Source organism: Anthonomus grandis, chromosome 18, assembly GCF_022605725.1.
Source record: "Anthonomus grandis grandis chromosome 18, icAntGran1.3, whole genome shotgun sequence".
In the NCBI taxonomy this organism is placed as follows: Eukaryota; Metazoa; Arthropoda; class Insecta; order Coleoptera; family Curculionidae; genus Anthonomus; species Anthonomus grandis.
Genome location: NC_065563.1, coordinates 6,150,724 through 6,173,749, shown reverse-complemented (window position 1 = coordinate 6,173,749; position 23,026 = coordinate 6,150,724). Strand labels below are relative to the sequence as shown.

The following is a 23,026-nucleotide window of genomic DNA, read 5'->3' as shown; positions in this document are numbered from 1 at the left end:
GTTTCCAAAAAACTCGAAACACAGACGCTAAAATGCCAAATACATTTTCTACTATTCTCCGAGCACGTGAAATTCGGTAATTCAACACACGTTCTATAGATCCCTTATCTTGATGGCCACTGTATGGTTTCATAATGCATGGTTTAAGGGAGAACGCATCATCTGCCACTAAAACATATGGACTTTCTTTTTCCCTTCCAAGAAGAACACGTTTGTTTGGCAAATTTAGTTTTCCTTCAACTAATAGTTTATAAAATGGTGTAGATTTAAAAACACCTCCGTCAGAAATTCGTCCTTGACAACCAATATTTGCATAGAGAAAATTATAATTTGCGTCAACAACCGCAAAAAGAACTACACTAAAAGTCCCTTTATAGTTAAAAAATTCACTACCACTGAATGTAGGTGCCTCGATTACAATGTGCTTTCCGTCCATGGCGCCTATGCAATGTGGAAAATGCCAATTCTTATTGAAATCTTCGCTAACTTTGTTCCATTCTTCTTCACTTTGAGGAGTCTGAAATAAAATACGATTTAAATACAATTGGAAGTTGAAGCTTTTATTTATATTTTTTTAATATAGGTACTTATTTGGCTCTTTTACGCAGTTTTTAATAACATACATTCTTTACCTTTACAGGAAAGCAATGATTCAAGTAGTGATGAAGAGACTGAAAAAACCGAAGAAAATGACCTTGATACCGCTAGCCACAACCAGACTACAAACAATAGTATTGAAGAAACTTAAGAAAAAGACAAAGATCCGCAGGCTCAAAAAGAAACTATTAATACACAAATCACTAAAAAAACATCAACCGCTCACAAGCAAAATCTACCACAACAAAGAAAAGAGCTGTTTCCACTAGTGAGAAGCAAAGTGCAGAAGTTTATGGAATGATACAAGATGTATATAAAAAAAATCAGCAAGGAACATCCGTTCAACTCGACGATTTTGACATATTTGGTGAGCTAGTTGCTAGAAAAGTGCGAAAACTTCACACTCTGTATGCAAAAGCTACTGTGTAGCATTTAATCAATGATCTTCTCTACAAAGCAGAAATTGGAGAGTATGACAAACCAAAAAACATAGAAGCTCAAGAGCAACTGACTCCGTTCCTTCATTTTCGATCTGCAAATTCAGTTCACAATAGTTCTATGGATACAAACAACCACAGTTATATGAGTCCAAATAGCATTCGGTCCTCCACAGGCCCTTCGCATTGAAACTTACTCAAACCCACCCAGCGTTTTGCCTTACTCAAATCCACCCAGTGCTCCAACGTACGAGATTCTCACTAGTCCGTCCTGCTCATCGAATCCACACACCACCCAGATGCAACAAATGCATCGGCTCAGTCATTCATGTAGTTTTCATACACATTCAAAATAAAGATTATTAAAAAAAAAATTTTTTACCTTGACATATGTATTTAGTGCACCTGTGACAGAATCGCAGGTTTCTGGAATTATTAATGATATTTTCTGTTTGGATACTTTGAAAAGATACATCAGACTCTGGTAATACTCCCCAGTTGCCAAAAATCTTAAAGTAATCACTAAACGTTCTGATACACTAATAGCATTTCGAAAATTTGTATTTTTCTTCTGTATCGTAGGTCCAATGATTTGTATTAGATTTTCAAGATCAGTACTAGTCATTCTTAAAAAAATTTTAAAGCTAGATCGCATTTCTCCAGTAATACCTATATCATCTTTTCGTAAATCTTCCAATAATTCCTCAACGTAGTTTTTTTGTCGGTTCTTTAAGCTCGGCTTAACCCACCAACGTTTTTTCTTTTTTCGGTTTAGGAATAGAAAACCACATGCCATAATAAATAAGTCATTGTTCCTTTGTAATTCAAAATTTCGAGCAGGCCACATTTTCTGTCGGAGATCACAAGTTGGCTAGTTAACGTTTTCCTATGTGGACGGCAGTTGCCAGTTTGTTCCTGTTTTCGAAAACTTGCAATTTTGTTTTGTTGCTGATTTGTTGGCGTTTTTGTTTTGTTGGTTTGGTGTGGACCCGGCATTAAAAATAACTGCTAAGATAAATATTTTATTTTTTTCGAGCGATACGGATAAATTGTTATTGGTTTCGGGTATATGGTTATTTAAAATCCCAGATGAAATAAATCTTTTATCATTTTATTTATTATATGGAAAAGAAATCTAGATCAACGAACCTTAGAGATTACTACTCAGTTTAATGCTTTATGATTTTATAGGCAATCTAGAAAAAAATTCCCGATTAAGAAATTTCAAAAATCACTGGTGAGATAAAAAAATAAATCATAAAGAAACAAAATAATTGTTTACTGGTTCTAGGATATGGAATGAGGATATGAACTCCTTAAGAATAACTGCTAAGAAAAATATTTTATCTCTTTCAAGCGATAAGATTCTTACTGGTTTCGGGTATATGGTATATGTGTATTTAAAATCACTGAGAAAATATAATTTTCATTTAATCATTTATTTAATATATGGAAAAAAAATTCTAAGGCAATAAGCCTGAAAAATCACTGCTGAATTAAGCAGATGGGAAAAAAATTGTACTCGTTAGTTCAGATTAGTGATTAGGAACGTAACACAAAATTATTACAAAACATTCTTATCGTATTCATTGAACCATGTATCTCATCATTACGCCTTCACATCTCATATACCATATATACTATTACTTTCTATGGACTATTCCTAGACTCAAATATGTTGCACAAACAGTTCTAGAAGGCAAACCTGTTTATCGCATAACATTTTTTCAACTTGCTCAGCATTAACGAAAAGAATGCGAGCGAAAGGCGAGAAAAAGGGGATGGATTCCAGGGTGAAGTTCACCTTTTAAGTCCTCATAGACGCTACCAGACTACTAGTACGGCACGAAATCATTAACCTAACTGACAAAACCATAACCTCTAAGACATTCAAACCCGTTTCAACTATTTCTCTTGAACATAAAAACTTAACTGGGGTGGTTTTATAAACACATGTTGGACACCAAAGCTATGGCAGCCGTAGAACCTAGTAAAGTATATAGGCTACAGCTTAGCACCATAATATTACAGCAGAGCTAACTTCCAACTGAATCCACCCATTTGTAAGAAGAAGTTGTTTCTTTCAGACGGTTGGGAAATACCGTTTTGTGTCAAAATGTAAAAGTGGTAGATCTCGCCAAAACAATCGTTTTTTATTTATTCACCCATAGGTGCATGCGGCTTACTTCGCTGCTAGGTAACACAAGAAAAAAGTTTAACATATGTAAGATCACGCCGAAAAAAAAACTGGAACAGCAAAATCTCCTAAATCTCTTGGTCTATTAGAATAATATATTTTGATGTTGTCAAAGTTAATTTAATTTTATGACAGCCGCGTCAACAAAATCGTTTTTTTCAAAATGCCCGCTCTCTCCTCAACAAAAGAGTTGCTATAAGAAGAATCGTAGAAGAATTGGGCATTAGTAAAAATACCGTTTCCTTAGCTAAGGCAAAATCCCCAGAATATGGACCTATTATTGTAAGAAATTCAGGTTCTGGTTGACCAAAAATTTCAAACGACTTTTAAGATAGAGTGTTTGAGCATAATTATTATTTTTTAAGACGTTTTAAAGGGTATTTATGTAACAACCGACAACGCCGCTTTTGCCCCTCCATTTTTTGTACTAGCCACGCTGCGACGTGGAGAAAAGAGAGATCTGTGTGGGTTCTAGAAGGGTCGTCCCGCTAGAATCTTTTTGTCGCGCTTTATTTGTAATTTTTAAAGTAAAAATTATAGTTTCTGTTAGTAAAGTGCAGCACAGTTTTCATTCATACAGTCCACTACTTTGAGCTAACATTTTTGGTCCAATCGAGACGGATGGGTCAGTATTTGAAGTGATTGCTCAGATAAAATATCCGCAGTCAGGCGGCCATGTTGGCCCGTGTAGCCGTCGCATCGTCATCGTACAGGCAGGTTGATGTGTATGGCCTACGTTAGAAGGTTCCAGTCCGAAGAAATTGGGTGGACGAGAGAGTAAGTCCGTTCCATGATAATAAATTTATGATTTTGGTCTTTCATTTGGTATTGTGTACTGTATTTAGGTTTTGGTAAGAACTAGAATCATTTGTGTGTTTATTTTATTATAATTTATTGGTAACATGGAGGATCTACGTAAATTAAAGATAAAAAGGGGAAATATCAAGGGATATTTAACCAGGACCAAGTCCTTTTTAGACTCTATTGATTTAGATTATTTGACCGAATTAAATTTGATACAAATTAAGACAAGATTAGATAACGTTGAACCTCTTTTGTGTCAGTTTAACGATGTTCAATCTGACATCGAATGTCAAATGACCTTGGAATCGCAAAGTGATGAGGATTCTAGTAAAATTTTTGAGGAAGAGTCTTTGAACAGAGTAGGTTTTGAGAATGAATATTTTTCACTAATTTGCAGTTTAAAATCAATTATTAAAGAAAAAGAGGAAATAAATTCGCAGACTTCGGTAGTCATTAATAATAACGCAGTTAGTACTCATGACGCGCAAAATGTGGTCCCATCTAAACCCTCAATAAAATTACCTGATCTGAAGTTGCCGGTTTTTAATGGGTCGTATGAAAAATGGCTCGAATTTAGAGATGCGTTTCAAGCCATTGTTCATAAAAATGTGCATCTATCGGACGTTGAAAAGTTCTTTTATTTAAAATCCTTTCTTGAAGGTGAACCTTTACAAGCCATTGCTAATTTGCAAGTTACGAATGACAACTATTCAAATGCTTGGTCAATATTGTCAGATAGGTACGAAAATAAGCGATTAATTGTATACAACTATGTTAAAAACTTATTTGATTGTCCTAAAGTCATAAAAGAGTCCCATTCAGAGCTGCGCAAAGTATACGATCTATTTAATAAAAATTTAAGATCATTAAAAAGTCTTGGGCAAGAAGTTGATCAGTGGGACACATTAATCGTGTTTATGCTGATAAATAAATTTGATTCTGTGACCCGTCGCGAATGGGAAAGTTTTCCCATAAAAGGTGAGTTGCCAGGATTGGAAGATGTTAATAAGTTTTTAAAAGCAAAGTGCGAACTACTTGAGAAGTTGGAGGCTTCAAAACAGGATGGTAAGTTGCCTATTAAATGTGAAAGGGTTAAATGTCACGCTGCAACAACAATACAATCGAAGTTTTCATGTTATTATTGCAAGAAAAATCATTCGATTTACAAATGTTTCGCATTTAAAAACCTTAATGTTAATTCTAGAATTGCGGCAGTAAATAAAATGAAACTGTGTAGTAATTGTTTTAGTCCTGATCATACCCAAAGTAATTGTCCTAAATCTAATATTTGTCGTCAATGTGGAGAAAAACATAATTCATTATTGCATTTAAACATCCAGTCTCCGGTTGCGCCCGTGCATAGTAGGCCTTTCGTTTCGGACAACTCCCCTCCGCCAGTAACGAACGGGATCGAGAATTCGACTCATGAAAATGCCGTAGCTTTGAGCGCCACAATAGGGGAAGTCAACCACGTGGATTCGAATGTTAAGGCAACGTTGTCGCTTTTAGCAACAGCTAAAATACGGGTTTTCGATTCACACGGAAATATTCTTATAATCAGAGCGTTGTTGGATCCAGGGTCGCAAAGTAACTTTATATCGGAGAGTTTGGTTAGTAAATTAGGTTTAAAGCGGCAAAATGTTGATTATGAGATTAGGGGTTTGGCTCAGGCATTGTCAGCTACATCGAGTTCTAGAGTAAACGTAACTATTATGTCGAATATTTGTGACGATTTTAAAGAAATAATTCCTTGTTTAGTAATTTCAAAAATTACGCAAGATTTGCCTTATATGTCTTTTAATATTTCTCAGTGGAAAATTCCAGGGAATATAAGCTTGGCTGATGATACATTTAATGTACGGGGTAATATTGACATGTTGTTAGGTAATGATATATTTTATAGAATTCTACTTATGAATCAAATTTGTAGCCCGGGCATGCCTGTTCTTCAGAATAGTAGGTTGGGATGGATTGTTGCAGGTAACTTTAATCCAAAATGTATCCCTGTTTCTGAGAATAGAGTTTTGGCATGTCATTCTTTTGAGCAGAGTATTGATCAACGCTTAACTAAATTTTGGGAACTGGAGGAATGCGAGTCAAATAGTAAAGTTTTGTCGAAATCTGAACAAGATTGTGAAGAACATTTTGTGAGCAGCTTCGGACGCAATTCCGAAGGTCGTTTCGTAGTTAAATACCCCTTTAAAGAGAATTTGCATCAGCTAGGTTTTTCAAGACAGATGGCGTATAAAAGGTTAATTTATTTAGAAAAAAGATTACTTAAAGATGAAGTTTTAAAAGAGGATTATATAGCGTTTCTTAATGAATATAGGGATCTGGGACACATGACTAAAGTTAAAAACTTTTCTATCGACTCGAGTGATTCGAATAAATATTGCTATTTACCACATCATGCTGTGGTTAAAGAGGGTAACTTAACGACCAAAGTCAGGGTTGTTTTTGATGCTTCGGCTCAAACTGATACGGGACTCTCTTTAAACGATGTACAACATGTTGGTCCCACAATTCAAAATGATTTATTGGCTATTCTTTTAAACTTCCGAATTTATCCTTTCGTGATTAATGCAGATATCACAAAAATGTACCGACAGGTATTAATTGACCCTAGTCAACGTGGATATCAAAGAATATTATGGAAAAATATTGGCGATTTATCCGCAGAAATTGAATGTTTTGAGCTTAATACCATCACTTACGGTTGTGCCTCTTCGCCATTCTTAGCGGTCCGTTGCTTATATCAGTTGGGTTTGGAGTATAAAGATAAATATCCCAAAGCAAGTCAAGCGATTATGAATTGCTTCTATTTAGATGATTTATTAGCTGGGGAGTTTTCGCAAGCTGCTCTATTGCAACTTCAGCATGAAATTTCTTTTATTCTCAATACCGCGGGTTTTAAGCTTCGGAAGTGGCTTTCAAATAAGTCTGAGCTGGTATCACAATTTGAAATTGATAAAAATGAGTTTTCCAGCATTTTACAATTAGGTGAAGGCCAACAAAATAAAACATTGGGTTTATTCTGGGATGCCGCGCAGGACTCTATTCATTATTCCATAATAAATGGTGATGTACCTAAAAGGATAACAAAAAGATTAATTCTGTCTATCACTAGTCAGATATTTGATCCACTTGGATTACTAGGTCCAATTATTGTAGTTGCAAAATTAATAATGCAAACTCTTTGGCAGAATCGCCTATCATGGGACGAGTCAGTTCCTCAAAGTCTAGCAGAAAGGTGGCTAGAGTTTTATAAAGATTTGCAATTTCTAAGTCAGGTAAATGTCCCTCGCTATGTTTTGGGTGATAATTGGAAGATTTTGCAAGTTCACGGTTTTGCAGATGCATCGGAAAGGGCTTACGGTGGTTGCGTATATTTGGTTTCATTTTCATCTACGGGCGAATATATTTCTTCGCATTTAATATTGGCTAAGTCTCGTGTGGCGCCATTAAAGAAAATTACCCTTCCGAGGTTGGAACTTTGTGCCGCGGTTGTCACGGTTAAGTTGGTTGAGAAGGTCAGAAATTCAGTATGTGTGTCAATTGACCATTGTGTTTATTGGACTGATTCGTCAATCGCATTGTGCTGGATTCAAGCTTGCCCCAGTAGGTGGAAAACTTTCGTAGCAAACCGGGTAACTGAAGTTCAGAATTTATCTATCCCTGAAAATTGGCACCATATTAGATCAGAGATGAATCCAGCAGATTGCCTTTCTAGAGGAACTTCCGCTGCTTATTTGCTTTCCTTAGAGTTGTGGTGGAAAGGGCCTATTGACATATTTTCTAGTCCACCTCCCGATATGCAAAATCTAATAGAACCTAAATTTGATATACCAGAACAAAGGGTTTTGAGTCATTATGGAGGTGTAGAAGAGACATTTGAATTAGATTTTTTAAGATATTCATCTTTATTAAAGTTACAGCGAATTATTTCGTATTGTTTTCGGTTTTATCATCGTCTTAAGTCAAAGGTTAAGATAAATGGTCCCATTAGTAGTGACGAGTTGAATTGTGCTCTTATTTGCTTGTTAAGGATCTGTCAATTACAATCGTTTTCTAAAGAATATGTTGCTTTGAAAAGAAAGAGCCTGGTGTCAAATTCAAGTCGTATCTTATGTTTGAATCCTTTCTTGGACAATGAAGGCTTGATAAGAGTTGGAGGACGCATTCAAAGGGCAAACATCTCTACGGAGCAGAAACATCCTATTATTTTGCATCCTAAGCATATGTTGACTTCTTTAATATTAAGGCAGGAACATGTAAAATTACTTCATTGCGGGCCTCAACAGCTCTTATATTCAATTCGACAACGTTTTTGGCCAATTTCTGGTCGAAGAATTTGCAGATCTATAGTAAGGAGTTGTGTTGTATGTTTCAAGGCAAAACCAATTTCTCAAAACTATTTGATGGGCAGCTTACCTGAAAGTCGATTAACCGCATTCCAACCAGTGTTTACACATACGGGCATTGATTATGCTGGTCCTATATCCATAAGAGATAGGAAAACCAGAAATCCGAAAATTTTAAAGGCCTATATATGTATTTTTGTGTGTATGAGTACCAAATGCGTTCACTTGGATGTGGTAACTGATTTAACTACTTCAGCTTTTATTGCGGTATTAAAGCGTTTTATTGCCAGACGTGGAAAACCTTTACATATCTATTCGGACAATGGTTCAAATTTTGTTGGAGCCAATTCAGTACTTTTTGATTTCCTAAGGTCAAATTCCGACAAAATAGGTTCAACTTTGTCCACGGAAAGTATCTCTTGGCATTTTAATCCGCCTAGAGCTCCCAACTTCGGTGGGTTGTGGGAAGCCGGCGTAAAAGGGTTTAAGTTTCACTTAAAGCGGATTATGGGTGATTCTAAATTATCTTATGAGGACCTGAGTACAGTGATAATCCAAATTGAAGGAGTGTTAAACTCCCGACCACTATCACCGTTATCTACGGACCCGCAAGACCCCACGCCACTCACTCCTGGACATTTTTTGGTGGGAAAACCTCTCACTGCTATTCCGGAGCCAGTTTATACCGAAGTTGCAGAGAATCGTCTTAATAAATACCAAAGTCTTCAAGCTATGATCCAGCACTTCTGGAAGAGATGGAGTTTGGAGTACATATCCGAGTTACAGTCACGTCTCAAATGGAAGAAGTCCTATGTAACTTTGTTAAAGGTCGGCAGTCTAGTGATCGTCAAAGAAGACAATGTTCCAGTTTGCAAATGGAAGGTTGGACGTGTCCTTGAACTTCATCCAGGTCCAGATAATATCACGCGTGTTGTGACTTTGAAATGTGCTGATGGTTCAGTGTATAAACGTGCAATCTCTAAAATTTGTGTATTGCCAGTAGAATAAGCTTTAAGAAATTTTAGAGTCAAGGTTTGTGTTCAAGTGTTTATTTTAAAGTCGTTTATTTTGTCAAGCCTAAGGCAAGCTTTACATTTTGTAATTTTATTTATTTGTTGTGTTGAAATTAAGTATTTCAAGGCGGGCGGCATGTTTGAGCATAATTATTATTTTTTAAGACGTTTTAAAGGGTATTTATGTAACAACCGACAACGCCGCTTTTGCCCCTCCATTTTTTGTACTAGCCACGCTGCGACGTGGAGAAAAGAGAGATCTGTGTGGGTTCTAGAAGGGTCGTCCCGCTAGAATCTTTTTGTCGCGCTTTATTTGTAATTTTTAAAGTAAAAATTATAGTTTCTGTTAGTAAAGTGCAGCACAGTTTTCATTCATACAGTCCACTACTTTGAGCTAACATAGAGAGTTAGTTGGCTTTCTAAGACATAATCCGTTTGAAACAGCAATAAAGGCGAAAGAAGACACGTATTTTCCTGGTTCTGCTAATACAGCTCGTAGTAGGATAAGAAATTCAGAAATTAAAAGTTGCTGTGCAACAAATAAAATATTTTTGACTGAAGCAAACAAATAGAGAACATTCGAATTTGCCCATCAATATGCACACCAAAACAACATATGGGAAACGGTAATATTTTCGGATGAAAAAAACCTTTCAATCGTGCAATAATGGCAAAATCCGCGTTTACAGGACTTCTATTACCAGATGTGATAAAAGATATACACATAAGACTAATCAAAGTAGACGTTTTAGTATAAACATTTGAGCCTGGATTAGTTTTAGAGGACCAGGCGTTTGTCAAATAGTGCAGGGAAAGCTTAATGCCTTAGGATATTGCAATATCCTGAACAATGCTATGATGTCATTGGTTGGTGTAGTCTATGGGCAAGATTTTATTATCCAACATGATAATGCTCCTATACATACAGCCCATATAGTTCAAAACAATCTAGACAAAAGATGAATTCAAGTTTTACCGTGGCCCTCGAAAAGTCCTGATATTAACCCACTTCGAAACGTTTGGGGTAAAATGGCAAAATATATGAGTGCAATATTGCACTCGGCTTGCTTTTTTTATAACATTGTTAAGAATAAATGTCCTATTTATCTTAATAAGAAAGTAGTATACCGTACGGATATCCATAATCTTAATATACAAAGAAAACATATTTTTACAATCCCAAGACACAATAAAGAGTCTTTCAAAAAGGGATTTTCATATAACATAGCCTCCACCCTTAATAAATTCAAAATTAATACATTTAATTTTTCCGTTGTGTATTTAAAAAATAAAATCAGGCAGCAACTCCTTGCCCCAACCACAGTATAAAGAACAAGACAGTAGGTTCACTCTCTTGCGGCCGTTTGAAGTAGGGACTTCTAAACAGTGCCGACTTTTTTTACGCGGTCGTAAATCATTATTTAGTTTCGACGGCAATCCTTTACGATACGGGGGGTGTTTGAAACATTTTTAATAAGGAATATTTTCGTACATCGCGGCGGGAAGCGTGTAATATATGGAATTATTTCAAATTAAAGGCACTTTGTATTATTGTTAAAATGAAATTGAAAGAATATTATTAAGTATCTCTTTTGAACAAATAACTGTAAAAAAAACACTTAATAGATAGCTTTAAAATTAAGTTTATTAGAATGTACACAATTAAATCTTAGCTTTACGTTCCTTTCATGCTCTTTTCTTAACTGACCAAGAAACTACCTACCTAATATTACATACACTTAATTAATAATAACTTCGTTAATATACCCATTTTTTAAATATTTAATAAAATTTACATAATAATGTGATAACAACACTCAGCATATGAAACTCGGTAACAGTGAAATATAAAAAGGCAGTTAAATAAAAAAAACTTATTAAATGCCTAATTATTTGCTTTTTAAATAGGGGATGAAAGAACAAACCACTAAAATTCAAATAAAAGGAAAATAGGTGTTTTACAACCTAGAATTCATATAAATATGCAAAATAAATATAGTTTTACATTGGGGATTATAGTACACATCAATATTTTGAAACTTAAACCCTTAAAAACCACCCTTAATGACGAAAAAAATGCAGTTTTAAGTATGGTTAGACGGTATAAGTGGCTAAAATTTATATCATTCAAATGATTGCAATGCAACTAATAATAAATCGGATAGCTTTCACTATTAAAAACCACCACTAATAACAAAATATTACCAAAAATTTTGCATTTTTTTAGATTAAAATCACGATTTAAAAAAAATATATACTCTAAATCGCTGACACTTTTTGAATTTTTTTGTAGGATCTCAATTTTCCGAGATAATTAAGAAATATTGAAGAAAAGCGTGTATTTTTTTCTGTAAACTAATCCATTTTTATTTAAAAAAAATGTATATCCCCTTTTACTGCTGCAGCCATCTACGCAACATATCGCCGGCATTTTTAAAGTACACAATTTCCGCACAACGCTATTATAGTTCTAATATTGAAGACGCCCCTGTATAACGCAGTCGCCACCGGGCAGCAAAAAAGAGTAGCATCAGAAAGCGAGTGAGAAAGGCAACATTTTGGGCGGCGCTTAGAGTGATCCTTCTATTCTAGTTTATGTTCGGTGCCCCAACTAATGAAAAGTGTATAGCAATGCATGGGCTTTAACAGCCCCTTCCTTGGGAGGGATACTGAATAAAAAGCCTTTTGTTCCAGTATTATATGTATGTAAATATTATAAACTATGTAAATGTTATGGAACAATAAAATGATTTATTATTATTATTATTATTATTATTATTATTATTATTATTATTATTATTATTATTATTATATGTATAAAGATAACTTTAGGCCTAGAAATCAGAATAAATTACGCCTAAAGTAACTCAAATAACCGAAGAATGTACCAGAAACTTAATTTTAAGTATGCCACGACGTTTGCAAGCTGTAATTGATAACGACAGTGCGCTTACTAAGTATTAATAATTTTTTATTCCATATTATCCATAGTTAGTTTTGATTTATTTATAAAATGTGTTCCAAATAAAAATAAATATGGACAAATAAAAATGTTTTGTATCAATATTATTATTTAAATATGTAATTATTAAGACTCCAAAAATTCATAATGCGTAAATATGCATACCATACCCAGGGAATGCGTTTACTATAGTAAAGTCGAAATTATACCCATTTGTAGTTACGTCATCCAGGTGAGAAAAAACGTATGGCGTAGATATTTTTGCCAATCAATATTAGGTTAGAAACTTTACCATCGCCTTCAGAAATTAATAGTCTGCTATGTATTTTTATACGTTCAGAAATTAACAAATGATTTATTTTAGCAGCATATTATTATATTTTTATATTCGCGTATATACTTCCATTCCAAAAAATTTAAAAAAATCTTGTAGTATTTATTGTATTATTATACAATTAACAAATATTATTATAATTAATCATAAATAATGGGACGTAAACAACAAGTCCAAAACGGAATTGCACTTCAAATTGAGAATGTGATACAGCGAGCTGCAGATGCAACAAAATTGAGCACAACAACGATCGCAAATATAAAGAAGAATGGGATAAAATCAGATCAGGATTACGCTGCTCATATATTTTCCAAGCAAAAAACCGCAAAAACCAAATCTACAACATATTTGAAAAGTAGAATTCGGCACCAGCAGTAGACGTAACAAAACCGAGCTTACAAAAATTGTGAATAATGGTATAAAATTATTTTAACTCACTGGGAAAAATTGAAATACTGACAATTTAATTTACTTGTTCATGAAAAAAATGCTGCTTGAAGGAATATGTTAACACATTAAAATGAAAATACCATTCCAAAAAATAAAACATACAAACTCAAAAAAACACGCCATATTGCATTACCAAGTTAATGAAATTGTAACGATAGGATTAAATACTTAAACGACGATCATAAAATAAAATTTGCTAGAACAAAAAAAGCTTAATCACTCTCGTCAGTATTGTCAGAGTCAGAACTGAAATCAGAGATATTGTCTTCGTCATTGTCAGTCGTAATCACAAGTGGCAGAATGTCATAGGCATCACACACTTGTATTGCCTCCCAAGCCTTTTCAATTACCTTTTCTGTATGAAAAATATATTTTTGCCAATGATCTATAGAAATTTCATTTATTACCCTTTCCCATGTAGTCAGAACTTCTGACGGGGACCCCTTAAAATTGGAAATATATTGATCATATTTTCGTTTACATTCCGACCATACCATTTCAATTGCATTAAACTGACAATGATATGGTGGTAGTCGCAAAATTTTGTGTCCTAAAGGTTTAACATATTCATCAAGGAAGTACTTTTTTTCACTAGGGCAGTTTCTGCGTGCAATACTGCATATTTTATCTTTCATGGCTTCTTCTGGAAAGCCAATATTCTTTTTCTTCAACCATTCGGTCAGTCTCTGCTTTGTCCAAGATTTTCTCGGGATTTCTTCTAATAAACCAGAATTGTAATTGTTTTATATAATTAATAAGTAATATTCCATGCACATACAAGTAGTGTATGGAGTTAAATTCCCTTATATTGTCTTAGAGAGAAATTATATGAAACAGATAAAATTATGAAGTTAGAGGGCCCTTACAAGGGCAATAGTTTTTTTTTTAAATCTAAAAAGATAACCAGATAATTTTTACCTTCATTGTTTTTCCTTGAATCATTGTGCTTGGTGTCATCTTGCCAGCTACTACAAAATGATCCCTTGCTAAAAATCCACGTCTCGTCAATGAAAACTGGAGTAAAACCTTCCGGACCTACATTTTTATTTTTGATATACTCCCTTAAAAAATTGATTCTTTTATGAACAATGTTTGGCAAGTCCATCAAATATTTTCTGTTATTTGATTTTTTACTTGAAGCCTATACTATTGATCCATCTTCTTAAGGAGTCAATGGAAAACTCAAAATATTCAATTTCTTCCCTGAACTTTTCTCTTATTGTTGCCAATATTACATATTCTTTTCTGGCGTACATAGAATAAATTGTGTCCCGAATTCTATGTTTCAAATATGTTGTAATTTTGGTTTTTGCTTTTTTTTTTGCTTTGAAGATATACGGGCTGCGTAATCTTGATCTGATTTTGTCCCATTCTTCTTTATATTTGCGATCGTTGTTGTGCTCAATTTTGTTGCATCTGCGGCTCACTGTGCAATTCCGGTTCGGACTTGTTTCTTTTCCAGTCGAAAAAAAGCCAATATATTTAAAATCATCAGCTGCGATTGTTCATTATACCTATTATATATTTTTTTAAGCATTATCTAACACTTTTCGAAATAACTTTCAAGAACAAATTGACAAACCAATATTTTTGATTGACAGTAACGGATATTTCACATAACCTAGTATATAAAAGATGAATAATAATCAGACACCAAGTTTTTTTAAAAGTTTGTTGTCGCCGCTGTTTGGAATATGCTAAATAAAAATGACGTCATTACAAATGGGTATAATTTCGACTTTAGACTAGGAGACAATTCCCTACCTAAATTTTAATGTCCCAGTTTTTTTTCGGCACGATGGTACATATTATCACAGATTTTACTAGCTATATATATACACAAAAACGTTGAAAAAAATAAATACATTCAGTAATACACATATTTACCACCCGAGGAGAAGCAGCTTTGTTTACTTTAAAAGTTTTTTCTGTCAATGTCAATTTTTTAAACCTATTTATGTAGTGTGCAATCAAATATGAAAATTACTTTTTAAATAATTTCTTATTGTGCGCCGGAATAGTAAGCAATTTTTTTTTCTAAATATTTAGGTTATGAACATCCAGTTCGGAATCTAATCTTTCTATGCAAATATAATGGAGACTTCCACTTAAGTAGTTTATAAAAAAAGAACAAATAAGATTTAATACTCGATTAAACATACTTAACCAGCCCGCATCCTTTAGCTAGTTAAAAAACTGGTTTGATTTATCCTCCTGCCATTTTACCACAAAGAACAACATCATCGATACTACTAGAGATCATCAAACATAGCTCTTAATTTTTTTCATTAGTTTGCTGCTTCAAAAATTATCCCATAGTTTTCTTGAAAACTGTCATTTTGTTTCAATGACTAAATAATGACTTTTTGGGTTCTCTTCTATTTTAATGTATGGTTGGCATAATGATTTTTAGTTAAAATAAGTGTTGATTATAGTCATTAAAAATAATCCTTAAAAAAAAAAACTCTTATGCCATTTATCAGGTAATTTTTGAGACTTTACGGCCTAGTATATTTTCTTTAATTGAGGACATAAGTGAAATAAAGAAAAACATTAAAACAAAATAATAGAGGATTTTAATGTTCAAATCTGTCTTAGAAATTGGTTTTAAAAATACCTATAGGAATCGCACAATTAAATTATTAAATATAAGAAAATATCAATTAAATCCGTTCGCTACGAAATTAACGAAATTTAAAAATATAAATAACAAAACTCAACTTGTCTCTAATACGAAACTCACCAGCAAAAACTTTCCATAATAAAAAGAAACTGTTGTTGATCCAGCAAGAAATTTATAATCAGAAATTTTTTGCTGACATTATGAACGGTAAAACGTCAATAAATTTTTGCAACCCAAATTAAATGATGTTTTAACAGGCATTACTACATTTATTTAATTGTTTTGGGTGCGAAAAATACATACCTGACCCATAATTTCGCTTATAACCTAAAATAATGGGTTATTATTTTAATAGCAATCAATTTGGGTTAATAATGTGTATGGTGAAAAGCCAATTGTTGATTTTTTTATGTGATTGATATTAGAAATAAAGACATTAATATAGGAATTTGATGAAATTATGGGGTTTTCTTTATTTCTAATGTTAAAAGCACGTGTAACACCCAGAACACCATGCTTGTTTAGTGCCAATAAATACTCAATTTCAGTAAGTTACAGAAAAAAAATTTGGAATTTACGGAAAAGAAAAATATTAAAAATTTAGGCTGACTATAGCATTGGTTTGACTTTGGAAACCATAAAATTCCGGCAAACTTTAAATTACCAGACAGTTTTACCACTAACCAAAACTCTTTATTTTTGCTCTCGACACGTATTTCCCTAACGATATTAGCATCTTCGAAAGAAGATTAAATCTGAACTAAAACTGAAATAAAACTTTTAATCGTCTCCCGAAGATGCTAATTAGTTAGCGAAACACGTGTCGAGAGTAAAAATAAAGAGTTTTGGTTAGTGGTAAAACTGTCTCGTAATTTGAGTGTCACACCAAAGGTTCCAACCATAGGACTATCAGTATTAATTAATTTAGCCTTGGAAGATTTGTCTCGCTTTAACTGATTTATTGAAAGAGTGGATTTTGAGAGATACATTTTTTGATAAGTTTTAGGCTTTAGGTTAAACTTTTATTTACTATTTTGCTTATATTTTCTTCCAGACAGTAGAAGTCACTTTAAGGTGTTTAAAGAGCATTTTTCCTCCTTTCAGGGATGCTTTGCCTGAAGAATATTTAAAATGGCTTTAACTGCCTGGAAAAAATTAAAAATTACGCCGTCAAAAAAGGAATAGTTTGTTTAGAAACTTATCAATATTTTGCAATTAAGGAAAGTTCTTGAGCACTTGTAGGCGTTCAAACCAAAATTTTCTTCGTTTCAGATAAGTATTGCTACACAAATATTAAAAATGGCTCTAACTGTCCGAACTAAATCCAGTTAATCCAAAATTACTTTGTTAAAAATTGAGTAGTGTTTTAAGGTACTTGAAGTAACTTTTATGTAGCTAAAGGCATTTGAAAGCACTTTTAGGTATTCAAACAAACAATTTTTTTCCTTCCACTCAAATATTGCCTAAAAAATGTTGAAAATGGCTTCAACTGTACGGAAAAAATAATTATAAAGAGCTTCAAAAATTGACTAGTTTTTCCAGGCATCTAAAGTCAGTTTTATATAGTTAGGCACACTTCTTCAGGCAGCTAAAGATACTTTTAGACATTTAAAGTTAATTTTTTTCCTTCCAGGTACTTGCTCAATAATATCAAAGGCTTTAATCAAATAATATTAAAGGCTAATTTCTTCAAGTCTTTAATTGCCTTGAAGAAATTTAAAAATATTCTGTCAGAAATTGGGATATTTTACCAGGCCCTTTAAATCAATTTTATACGGTTAAATGCGATTTTTTAAGACAGTTGAAGCATTTGTAGGAATTCAAATCCAATATTTCATTCTTCCAGAAAATCTTTCCACAATTTTTTCAACCAGCTGAAGCTATTTTCAGGCATTCAATTTTCTCCTTCCAGGCACGTTTTGCCTAAATAAACTTGAAAATGCCTTATAATTGCCTGGAGAGATTCAGAATTACTCATTAAAAATTCAGTAGTTTTTTCAGGTAATTGAAATTAATTTAATGCAGATAAGGAAAGCTTTTTTAAGCATTGACCGTCTACAAATAGTGTTTTTTTTCCTTCCAAACAAATATTGTCTGAACAATATTGAAAATGGCTTTACGTGTCGGGAATAAATTCATAATTAATATGTTAAAAATTGAATGGTTTTTTGAGGCACTTGAAGTTTCTTTAATGCATTTAAGCATACTTTTTCCAGGTAGCTGAAACACTTCTAAGGGTTCAACGTCAATTATTCTTTCTTTCATTCATAACTGCCTGAACAATATTGAATTTGGAGAAATTAAAAATTATTCTATCAAAAATTGAGCACCTTTAAATTGCGTTTATGAAGGTAAAAATAATTAATTTTCTCTTTTCAGACAGGTCTTGCCTGAATATAATTGATAATGGCTTTAATGAAGTCATTTTGAAAATTACTCTATTAAAAATTGGATAGTTTCTTTAGATGCTTGAACTCACTTTTATATACATAGCATAATTTTTCTAGGTCTTACCTGAATAAAATTAAAAATGCATTTAACTGCCTGGAAGATACTCCTAATTACTCTACTAAAAAATAGAGTATTTTTCTAGACAATTAAAGCATTTTAAAGCATTTTTTTTGCCTAGGATAAGTTTAAAATTACTTTGTCCAAAATATAGCAGTTTTCCCAGGCACTTAAAATCACTTTTATGCAGTTAAGGGCAATTTTTCATGCAGTCGAAGCTACTTTTAGGCGCTTAAATACGCTTCCTTTCAGACACGACTTAAGTCTGAATAAAATTGATAACATCTTTAACTACCTAGAAGAGATACTAATTAATTCTGTCAAAAATTGACTAGTTTTTTCAAGTAGTTAAAGCACGTTCAAAGTAAATTTTTCTGCCTTGTAAACAAGTATTGCCTAACCCATGTTGAAAATGGTTTCAACTGTTTGAATGAAGTTCAAAATTATTTCAGTTAAAAAAAGCAAGCAGCTTTTTCAGGCAATTGAAATTACTTTAACACATTTATACGGGTTCAAAGTACACTTCCATCCTTGTTTGCCTTGCCTAAATAATATTTAAAATGACTTCAACTCTCTGGAAGAAATTCTTAATTACTCTGTCAAAAATTGGGTAGTTTTTCTAGGCCCTTAGAATGCATTTTATGCATTTAAAGGTTATGTTCTCCAAAGCACTTGTAAACATTCAAATTGAATTTCTATCCTTTCAGGCACGTCTGATCTGCATAAAATTGAAAATGCATTCACATTTGCATTTACATATTTAAATTGCCTGAAAAAGATTTAAAGTTACTCTGTTAAATAGTAATTTTTCACCATGTTAAGCACTTGTAGGCATTCAAGCACAAATTTGCTTCTTTTTAGACAAGTATTGCCTGAACAATAATTAAAACGTCTTCAAGTATCAGAAATAAATTCAAAATTACTGTGTCAAAAATTAAAAAGTTTTTTCAGACACTTGAATTTAGCTTTATTCAGTTAATCATACCTATTCCAGATAGTTCAAGCACTTATAGTATTGTCTAAAAAATATTAAAAGTTGCTTCAACTGCCTAAAAAAAACTCAAAATTAGTCCGTCAAAAATTTGATAGTTTTTCCAGTCACTTTTTTTGCAATTAAACATACTTTTCCAAGAAGTTGATGCACTTATAGGCATTCAAAGTCAATTACTACTCCTTCCAGGCATACCTTGCCTGAACAATACTGAACATATAACTGCCTGGACTAAATTCTAGAGTACTTTCTTTCAGATCAATTTTAAGAGATTTAAGTCAAAAAGATGTATTTTTTTCGTTAATTTACTGAAATTGAGGTGACGCCATAAAATAATCCAAACCACTGTGTTGCAGAATTTTTCCTTTTTAAACTTACTTATTCGATCGGTTTGGGAGTTATTGGATTCTGTGATAAAATAAAAAAAGATTTTGAAAATTATTAGCATTTTAAATGAGATGACAAGTGATAATAGTCATAAAAATTTAGCTAATTTAGACTAATTTAAGCATCACAATTCCCACATTTAGGGACAGTTTCCTATATATTTCGGTATTATCTCCTAGGTCTCTCAATATTCCTTTCTTAAATATCTCATAAAAAAAAGTCCATAAATAAGCTAAATTTTAAAAACATTCTCCCCTCCTTTCCTTCTTCAAGAAAAATATATATAAAACTTACTATTATCCAATTTTTCCTCCACAGAAATCTTCAAAGAACCCCGTAGCGCTGGCAAAGGCACTTCCGGTTCCTTACCATCAGGAAACCGGTTCGACTGGTTCATTTTTATTTCGTGTTGCATCTGCTTGATCCTCTCCATCGTGTAAACCTGATCGGACACCACCAGGTGCTGTTGTAGAGTAGTCGCACCCTAAATTCAAATTTTACTCGTAATAAAAATGATTTTTCCATGGAAATGTTTATTTACAAAGTAAGCGAACTCCTCCATAAAAAGTTTCTTAATAGTGGAAGGCATCATGAGCCTGGCATCCTCCCAAGCCTTATTACTCGGGACAAAATAGGTGAATTTCTTAAGTGTATTTGTCTCGTTTAGTAGCTTATTAAAGTCGTGGTATTGCCCCATTTTGTAGCTTGCACTGGAAACGATTATTAGTCATATTTTCCCTCTATAGTCCCCACTAAAACTTACCTTAACATTGGATCAGTTTGGAGTTTTTCAAGTACGTTTGCATAAGGGATGCCTAACACTCTGTTGATTACGTGGATGATTCCGTTTTTAGCCGCCAGATCGGGCTGGATTACTGTTGCAGTTACACCTCCACCCTCGACGATCATCGTGGTGTTGGTACGGTTGGATAAGACGTTGAAGTAGAGGTTTCTGCCTTTGGCCATAGTTGGTACTTGGTAAACCTTGAAAGAAGTAACCATAATAAGTATTTCAAAAGAGAAAATGAAATATATTGAAGAAAAGCAAGGTGGTGTGGAAGTAATGTGAAGCTGATCTTAGAACATTAAAAGGCTAGAATTAGTAAATAACAACTTTGTTTGAGTTCAACATATGCACAGGAGCAAGGGAGATGTTTTGTTCACAAACATATTCGCCGATTCTCTGTTGTCAAGTTTACACGCATTTTCAAAAGAGGAAATTTTCATTTATATATTAACACATATAATAATGTTAATTTAACTTATATTGATATTAGACTTTGGATTAAAAATAAAAAGTAGAAATAGATTTAAGTTATTTTAAGCGCAAAAATGTCTAAAGCAAAAAGAAATTAACATTCTTATTCCTTAAACCGCTTCTAAAAAATTTGAAATCGCAACACCGCAGGCAAAAGCTAATAATGTCATCTTGACAAACGGCTTTGTGTTTACATTCGGCATTTGTGAAGTTCTGTATTTTTTCTTTAATTTTTAGTTGAAAAGGAAAAAGGCTGAGTTATTTTAGCGTTTTTGTGAGCTGTTACGATGGTAAAAACTTATGCCATTTGTGCCGTACCATGGGAAAAGGCGATTTAAGCCGATCTTTTCACAAGTAAATACCGATACTGTCATAACATCATATTAAGGGACAACTGTCGTCATAAACGTAGAATAATAAGAACTTATTAAGAAATCTATAATGATTATGAAATATTTAATTTCCATAAAATTGCTTTTTATTAGATAAGTACCTTTACTCAAATGAAGTACGTTAAAAAAACGCATAAAGAGATCTTAAGAAATGGTAATATTGTTTATAATATAAAGCATAATCTATTAATCAAAATTTGTTATGAAAATATTTTTTGACGACGTCACTGGTAATAATTACTCGGTGGAATCAACAATGCGATCGAGCGACGTTTCGATGTTGTTACCTTTTTCTCTAATATAGGGACGTTATCTACATTCATTTAACTTTGAATGTTGACTTTCTTATAGAGTATCTTATCATATTTCATGAAAAGAAAATGCTTCATATTTTATTAAAGAGGAATAGAATTATTTTGCGACTGTCAAAATAAGTGACGAATTTTAATTATATTATAAAGTGTGTTTTTTTTTGTCATTTCTACAAAAGCATTTAGCATCATTGCATCAGAATTGTTGCAAGCAAACAAACGGCCTAATTCTAGCCTTTCAATGTTCTAAGTCTAGAGATATATAGAAAGGAGGATAGGAGAATAGACTGAGAGATGAAAGAAAAGGAGGATGATTTTTTCTATATGTTATAAATCAAAGACGTACTTAAATGTAAGAATAAAGACGAGAAGAAATACAGGAGGATATACTGCGAAGTAAGGCACAGAGTAAGATGAACAAAAATTGTGGAATGTAAAGGGATTGAAAACTACGAGGCAAAAAATGACTTATTCAATTTCCATAAAAGATGAAATCAATCTAGCGAATATAATAGAGTGATCCCAATTTACTAGCTAGAAAACCAAGATGAAAACAAAATAAGAGATATAGGTTAACAACTTGGATGAAAAGAATATTTTGGGAAGCTTTTTGATGATGAAAGATATGGATGGGATATGATTAATGTTACATCAGGATCACCAATTACTAGAAACGAAGTAAAATAAGTGATGAAACTGGGCAAAAATGGCATAGCAACTAAACCTGATCAAGTGAGAACTTGTCATAATCTCAAACAAATTAATTGCACTATTCAGTGCAATTAATGTAAAAAGATATTTTTGAAAGTAATACATGGTAGCGTATATCATTAGCTCGAGGAAAAAAGTGGAAACAGTCAGTTAGGCTTTCGGAACGCCCTAGGAACTAGCTGTTCATGTGCTGATTGATGACCAAATTCAAATTCAAAAAATATTTTATTGCATAAAGAGTGTATTACACCCTCATTTATAAAGCTAGAAGTAAATTACAACATAAAAACAAAAATCGTCAAAATGATAAAACCAATACAAAAATAGGCAAAAAAAATCGATTTCCTATCACCAATTAAATAAGTTACCATAAATAATGTAAAAAAGCAGGCATGTATGATAAAGCGTAATTTTTGGCAACAAAATACTCAATACAGTACATTAACGTTATAAAAAACAAAACAAGTATTTCAACACAATCATCTTTAGTTCTTATAAAATTCATCCAAGCTATAGTCCATCTTGCTAAATAAAAATGTTTAAACTAACTTATTAAACCACTTATCATTACTAATACTCTTATATTCTAGAAGCAAGTGAATTTATATTTTGATCCCCTCATGGATTGAATGTTTTCCAAAAGCTGTCCCACATAAAAATCTTACAGCCCGCTTCTGCAAAATAAAAACC

At 32.9% G+C, this 23,026-nt stretch overlaps 1 protein-coding gene across 5 annotated transcripts in view; it reads right to left on the bottom strand.

Moving 5' to 3' along the window:
- Positions 1-23,026, bottom strand: part of LOC126746899 (fasciclin-1) — a 207,125-nt gene that overhangs the window by 10,491 nt on the left and 173,608 nt on the right. For 3 of the 5 annotated variants that reach the window (XM_050455309.1, XM_050455306.1, XM_050455310.1), the window contains 4 exons: positions 20,428-20,648; positions 20,206-20,374; positions 19,959-20,148; positions 19,656-19,685 (listed from right to left, as the gene is read on the bottom strand). In XM_050455309.1, the coding sequence (XP_050311266.1) occupies positions 19,656-19,685; positions 19,959-20,148; positions 20,206-20,374; positions 20,428-20,648 (610 nt within the window). Of the gene's footprint in view, positions 1-16,081; positions 16,106-19,655; positions 19,686-19,958; positions 20,149-20,205; positions 20,375-20,427; positions 20,649-23,026 lie in introns of all 5 variants that reach the window. The other 2 variants (XM_050455307.1, XM_050455308.1) reach the window with 2 other exon arrangements.